Source organism: Durio zibethinus, unplaced genomic scaffold, assembly GCF_047325235.1.
Source record: "Durio zibethinus cultivar Kanyao isolate XHJ-2024 unplaced genomic scaffold, ASM4732523v1 HiC_scaffold_141, whole genome shotgun sequence".
Taxonomy (NCBI): domain Eukaryota; kingdom Viridiplantae; phylum Streptophyta; class Magnoliopsida; order Malvales; family Malvaceae; genus Durio; species Durio zibethinus.
Genome location: NW_028322764.1, coordinates 30,001 through 37,500, shown reverse-complemented (window position 1 = coordinate 37,500; position 7,500 = coordinate 30,001). Strand labels below are relative to the sequence as shown.

General features: G+C 34.7%; 1 protein-coding gene and 3 non-coding genes across 4 annotated transcripts in view; 3 read left to right on the top strand and 1 right to left on the bottom strand.

The window, feature by feature from the left end:
* The first annotated feature begins 21 nt into the window (after positions 1-21).
* TRNAY-GUA (transfer RNA tyrosine (anticodon GUA)) lies at positions 22-105 on the top strand. The gene has a single exon. It is a non-coding gene; the product is annotated as a tRNA-Tyr (tRNA).
* A 491-nt stretch (positions 106-596) lies between these two features.
* Positions 597-670, top strand: TRNAD-GUC (transfer RNA aspartic acid (anticodon GUC)). Its single transcript has one exon. It is a non-coding gene; the product is annotated as a tRNA-Asp (tRNA).
* Positions 671-3,033: 2,363 nt separating this feature from the next.
* On the bottom strand, positions 3,034-3,105 carry TRNAC-GCA (transfer RNA cysteine (anticodon GCA)). Its single transcript has one exon. It is a non-coding gene; the product is annotated as a tRNA-Cys (tRNA).
* Positions 3,106-4,368: 1,263 nt separating this feature from the next.
* LOC149509596 (DNA-directed RNA polymerase subunit beta) overlaps positions 4,369-7,500 on the top strand; it is a 5,956-nt gene continuing 2,824 nt past the window's right edge. Inside the window, exon 1 of the mRNA XM_089757692.1 lies at positions 4,369-7,500. This exon is cut by the window's right edge and continues 539 nt beyond it. Within this exon, the coding sequence (XP_089613818.1) occupies positions 4,369-7,500 (3,132 nt within the window).

Here is a 7,500-nt window from a genome sequence, read left to right as displayed (position 1 = left end):
AACCTATAATTGATTCTTCCTGGGTCGATGCCCGAGCGGTTAATGGGGACGGACTGTAAATTCGTTGGCAATATGTCTACGCTGGTTCAAATCCAGCTCGGCCCAATAATTCGCTGATCCGCCATAACATAAAATGCCCATTTTTTTGTATTTTGTTTTCCAGAAAAGCCAAACAAAAAAATTAGGGAAGAATAAAAAAAGTCCAATTTTCTGATATATCCATCCCTACCGCTATTTGTTTTTTATTTGTTCTATTTATTTGTTCCCATAAATTCTGACCTTGATAATGATCTAGATTCATATCAGGATCATTAAGTATAAAGTTTAATGAAAAGAAAGAGTAAAGTAAAGAAAAAAGACTCTTTTTTTTTTTTCATTTTAAAATTGATTATCGATCGATTTGGCAATAACGAAAGGATTACTAGTAACTAGTAATCCGCGTTGCTCTCACTAAAGCGCATACCCGTATGGATATCAATATATCACTCGCGCCTTTGTTTGTTACAACACGGCGATTCGAATCTAAAATTTAAATAGAAAATGGCTTGAATGAAATCATAAGAATATCTATGCTGTACACTTTTCTTTATTGCCCTGGGATTGTAGTTCAATTGGTCAGAGCACCGCCCTGTCAAGGCGGAAGCTGCGGGTTCGAGCCCCGTCAGTCCCGACGGATACAATAAAAAAAAAATACATCAATTGATCCCTCCATTTTCTGTGAAAGGGAATACAAATGAAAGAATTTCATTCCCAAGGATAGCCTTTTTTATTTATTTTTTCCTTTCCATTTTTTGTTGGGGTTTATTTGTAAACTATTTGTAAACGGTGAAAGTGGAAAAGCAGTCAGATGATACATCATCAGATGATTGTACAAGGAAGGCGGTAGATTATCGAAAAGAAAGAGTGGAAAAGAATATATAGAAATAAAGGAAAGGAATTCTTTTGATTGGGCCAGGAATCCAATTTTGTATTCGGTGTGGATAAAAGAGCTTCCTATGTTATACTATTCAATTCTCGACGGTGAATCGATTTGATAGCTTAGATATTGTTATTCATGATATTGATCCGATTCGATGTCATTGAAATGTAAGTCATCGCATTGAATTTACAAGCGACAAATTTATCATCTCTATGGGATTAAATCCCGAGTTATTGCGAAGTAAAAAAAACAATGAAATTATGGAAGTAAATATTCTCGCATTTATTGCTACAGCGCTGTTCATTCTAGTTCCTACCGCCTTTTTACTTATAATATACGTAAAAACTGTCAGTCAAAGTGATTAATTTGAATGAAACTTGACTTTTTATCAAGGATTTAAGAAAAAAAGGATTCCAATTTCACGTCTTAAATAAATTAAATAAAATGAATGGACTAGAATCAGCAGTATCCTATCAAACTCGATAGTATGGTAGAAAAAAAATATGAATCTTTCTACCATACTATCCATATCTATTATTGTAATGTATAAAGATACAAGCTTAATATAGATGAATCTACAATATGTATCTTCATACATGTCGATATCAATTAAATATATGTAATGAAATATATGTAATGTACATAGTATCTCAATTTTATTTCTTCGCTTGATCTATTTTATTTGTGTTGATTTCAATCAATCTGAAATAATTGAAAGGCAAGTCTTACGATTTTCTAATTCTTTCATTTCATGGAACCGATTTTTAATTTAACTTCTTTTCTTTGATCCATGATATGAAATGAGTCAATAAAGCATGGCATAAATAAAATTCCTAAAATAATAAATAAAACAGGGGGTAAGTGTGCAATATGTGACTACACTAAGGCAAGATCTTATTAAATAAAAGAACTACTTTTTTTCTCTTTGAACAGTAACAGTAAAGAGGGAAGGAAATAAAAACAAACAAATACAGAAAAAAAAAAGGGGGGGGGGTTCCTTGTCCCTCATTGTCCATATATAACTCTGGTAAGAGCTGGTTCATCAAAATAGAAAATTTAGGAAGAATTCTTTTTTTTTTTTAATAAATTGCCTATCATCCGTATCCCTTTTACTTTCGAAATACGAACATGGGAATTATTGAAATGTTTGTTTGATTTTGATTGAAAGGGTATTATTCATAGAATACATTACTCCACTAGAATCCAAGAATTTCGAAATGAAGACTAATAAAATAGTTAAAAAGGCTTTGCAAAACGATCTAGAAAACAATTGATACGGTTTGATTCCTCAACCCAATTAGAAGTACCCCTAGAGTCCACTTCTTCCCCATACTACGAGTGAAAGGGAAAATGTAAAGACTACCATTAAAGCAGCCCAAGCAAGACTTACTATATCCATGTGTATTATGTCCCCTAATTTCTATGAATATGAAACAAATAGGAAGGAATTTTTCCATTATTGTTCACTAATAATAGTGGAATTACCGGTGCAGAGTCAAAAGGAAAAGGGAATTCTGACACACCACCGTTGATGAAACACTTCAATAAATCCGCTTATAACAAGTTCTTATATGATTTCTAGTAAAATCGAGAACCATTAAGCACAAGCAAAATACGCAGTAACACTTTTGGAAGTATCAAAAGAATGTTACTCACATGTAGCAATAATAAGACTTCTTCTTTCTTTTGGTGTCCCTTATTAAGTAAAAGCCAATTATCCATCCAATCTAATATTGATTGGATGCCTGAACACTCAGAGACTTTCATCAGTCTGTATACAAAGTATCTTCCAACCCTTCTACAACCATTCATTAGTTAATTAAACACTCCCGTTATCCAATCTAATTCAAGACTCCGATAGTAGCCCCTCTATTAGTAGGGGAGGGGCTACCATATCAAGATTTACTCATTCCCTTCCACTACTCTAGTTTTTCCTTGAATCCTAGACGTAAGGATTTACAACACTTTAGAAAACAAAACCTCCGGAAGTTTATAATCAAGTTTATAATCAAGAAAGTATCAAGAGTCCTTTTCTTACACTTGTTTTTGCCGGAGAAAATTGGTCGAGTTATATCAGCAAAACAGAATATAGGATTTCGCGTTTTTTGTTGATCAGGCGACACCCGGATTTGAACTGGGGAATAAGGGATTTGCAGTCCCCCGCCTTACCGCTCGGCCATGTCGCCAAAAGGCTACAAACAAAAAAATGAGAGTATCCCCTTTTTATTTTTAGATTGGATCCATACCTTCAATTGGTTATAGTATCTCAAGACACACAATATCTAAAAACAAAAACTTTCCCTTTCTTTTTTCTTTTCTATTGAAAAAGAAAATGTGGATTCTCAGTTACAAAAGTAAAAATGCAGGACAAAAAAATTGGAACCATTAACTATTAACTATTGACGGCAAATTTATGGACGATTCTTCTTCACTTGTCTTTCTCTAATGGTATAAGAAAATAAAAATGGATACATAACTAATTAGTATTGATTTTTTTTTTCAATTTTTCAATTCAATAAAAAAACTTTCTTAATTTCAATTATAAATTATATAATTATAAATTATATTATAATAATATAACAGCAATTATGAGTCTATGTAAACCCCCGAACATAAGTTGTTACACAGCTCTAGTTATCTAATGAGGTATTTTATCTATCTAGATATGATGTCCATAGGGAATCAGCAAGAAATTATCGTGTTTCAATTTTTCATTGAATAGATTAAAATTAAAGAAAAAATAGAATTTTTGATAGAGCACGCCATGTGTTGTCTCCACTAGAGAGCTATAATGGAATAAAAAGAAAAGAGGAAAGACATATATAAATAGAAATGCTATATCTGCATATGTTTAATAAATACAAGCCCTCTTTTCGTACGCACTTCAATCATATTCTAAATATTCTACTAAAAAATAAAAAACTAAAAAATGGGTAAAAACATCTCTCTTCTCTGCGAATCATTTTTTGAACAGAACAATGGAATCTATGAAAAAATTAAGTGCTAGAAAAATCAACTCTCTCCCGATATATATTTTATGATTATTTTGTCTTTATCTCAACGAACAGATCAAATCAGGAATTCATTTCATTTTTCTGGTATTCAATCGGATTGGAATATGGAATATCATAATAATGGTAGAAATTGAATTATTATTTTTTTTTTTGATATTCTATACAAAACTCCATAAGGCTAAATGGCATTTATCAATTCTTTTATGTAGCTGTTTGTTATAAATATAAATTAAAATTTGAGTATAATTTTTCTTCTTCCGTTCATACGCATTTCATACATTCCATATATATTATATGGTATATGGAGTTAGATAAAATTTCATGTGATTCAGTAAACAGAATAGAAATTCAATTCCATCATTATTAGATCGATTCATATGATTCGATGAAGAATGAGAAAAGAATGGGATTTTTTTGATAAATGGGAAATTCAAAATGCTCGGGAATGAAAATGGGGAAATGTATACAATACCTGGGTTGAATCAGATACAATTTGAAGGATTTTGTGGGTTCATGGATCGGGGCTTAACAGAAGAACTTGATAAGTTTCCAAAAATTGAAGATACAGATCAAGAAATTGAATTTCAATTATTTGTGGAAACATATCAATTGGTGGAACCGTTGATAAAAGAAAGGGATGCTGTATATGAATCACTCACATATTCTTCTAAATTATATGTATCCGCAGGATTAATTTTGAAAACCAGTAAGGATATGCAAGAACAAACAATTTTTATTGGAAACATTCCTTTAATGAACTCCCTCGGAACTTCTATAGTAAATGGAATATACAGAATTGTGATCAATCAAATATTGCAAAGCCCCGGTATCTATTATCGATCAGAATTGGATCCTAACGGAATTTCGGTCTATACTGGTACCATAATATCAGATTGGGGGGGGAGGTTCGAATTAGAGATTGATAGAAAAGCAAGGATATGGGCTCGTGTAAGTAGGAAACAGAAAATATCTATTCTAGTTCTATCATCAGCTATGGGTTCGAATCTAAGAGAAATTCTAGAGAATGTTTGCTACCCTGAAATTTTCTTGTCTTTCCTGACCGATAAGGAAAAAAAAAAAATTGGGTCAAAAGAAAATGCCATTTTGGAGTTTTATCAACAATTTTCTTGTGTAGGCGGGGATCCGGTATTTTCTGAATCCTTGTGTAAGGAATTACAAAAGAAATTCTTTCAGCAAAGATGTGAATTAGGAAGGATTGGTCGACGAAATATGAACCAGAGACTGAATCTTAATATACCTCAGAACAATACATTTTTGTTACCGCGAGATATATTGGCAGCTGCGGATCATTTGATTGGAATGAAATTTGGAATGGGTACACTTGACGATATGAATCATTTGAAAAATAAGCGTATTCGTTCTGTAGCGGATCTCTTACAAGATCAATTCGGATTGGCTCTGGTTCGTTTAGAAAATGTAGTTAGAGGAACTATATGCGGAGCAATTAGGCATAAATTGATACCGACTCCTCAGAATTTGGTAACTTCGACTCCATTAACAACCACTTATGAATCCTTTTTCGGATTACACCCATTGTCTCAAGTTTTGGATCGAACAAATCCATTGACACAAATAGTTCATGGGAGAAAATTGAGTTATTTGGGCCCCGGAGGATTGACCGGGCGAACTGCTAATTTTCGGATACGAGATATCCATCCTAGTTACTATGGACGCATTTGCCCAATTGACACGTCTGAAGGAATCAATGTTGGACTTATTGGATCCTTAGCAATTCATGCCAGGATTGGTCGTTGGGGGTCTCTAGAAAGTCCATTTTATAAAATATTTGAGAGATCAAAAAAAGCACAGATGCTTTATTTATCCCCAAGTCGAGATGAATATTATATGGTAGCGGCAGGAAATTCTTTGGCCTTGAATCAGGGTATTCAGGAAGAACAGGTTGTTCCGGCTCGATACCGCCAAGAATTCCTGACTATTGCATGGGAACAAGTTCATCTTCGAAGTATTTTTCCTTTTCAATATTTTTCTATGGGAGCTTCCCTCATTCCTTTTATCGAGCATAATGACGCGAATCGGGCTTTAATGAGTTCTAATATGCAACGCCAAGCAGTTCCGCTTTCGCGTTCCGAGAAGTGCATTGTTGGAACTGGGTTGGAACGCCAATTGGCTCTAGATTCAGGGGTTCCCGCTATAGCCGATCAAGAGGGAAAGATCATTTCTACCGATACTGACAAGATTATTTTATCGGGTAATGGGGATACTCTAAGCATTCCATTAGTTATGTATCAACGTTCCAACAAAAATACTTGTATGCATCAAACTCCCCGGGTTCAGCGGGGTAAATGCATTAAAAAGGGACAGATTTTAGCGGATGGTGCCGCTACGGTTGGTGGCGAACTCGCTTTGGGCAAAAACGTATTAGTAGCTTATATGCCATGGGAAGGTTACAATTTTGAGGATGCGGTACTCATTAGCGAGCGTCTAGTATATGAAGATATTTATACTTCTTTTCACATACGAAAATATGAAATTCAGACTCATGTGACAAGCCAAGGTCCTGAAAGAATCACTAACGAAATATCGCACCTAGAAGCCCATTTACTCCGCAATTTAGACAAAAATGGAATTGTGATGCTGGGATCTTGGGTGGAGACGGGCGATATTTTAGTAGGTAAATTAACGCCTCAGGTGGCGAAAGAATCATCATATGCTCCAGAAGATAGATTATTACGGGCCATACTTGGGATTCAGGTATCCACTTCAAAGGAAACTTGTCTAAAATTACCTATAGGTGGGAGGGGTCGAGTCATCGATGTGAGATGGATCCAGAAAAAAGGGGGTTCTAGTTATAATCCGGAAACGATTCGTGTATATATTTCACAGAAACGCGAAATGAAAGTAGGCGATAAAGTAGCCGGAAGACATGGAAATAAGGGTATCATTTCCAAAATTTTACCTAGACAGGATATGCCTTATTTGCAAGACGGAAGACCTGTTGATATGGTCTTCAACCCATTAGGAGTCCCTTCACGAATGAATGTGGGACAGATATTTGAATGCTCGCTTGGGTTAGCAGGGAGTCTACTAGATAGACATTATCGAATAGCACCGTTTGATGAGAGATATGAACAAGAGGCTTCGAGAAAACTAGTGTTTTCCGAATTATATGAAGCCGGTAAGCAAACAGCGAATCCATGGGTATTTGAACCCGAGTATCCAGGAAAAAGCAGACTATTTGATGGAAGAACGGGGGACCCTTTTGAACAACCTGTTATAATAGGAAAACCTTATATCTTGAAATTAATTCATCAAGTTGATGATAAAATACATGGGCGTTCCAGTGGACATTATACACTTGTTACACAACAACCACTTAGAGGAAGGTCCAAGCAAGGAGGACAACGGGTAGGAGAAATGGAGGTTTGGGCTCTAGAGGGATTTGGTGTTGCTCATATTTTACAAGAAATGCTTACTTATAAATCTGATCATATTAGAGCTCGCCAAGAAGTACTTGGTACTATGATCATTGGAGGAACAATACCTAAACCTGAAAATGCTCCAGAATCTTTTCGATTGCTCGTCCGA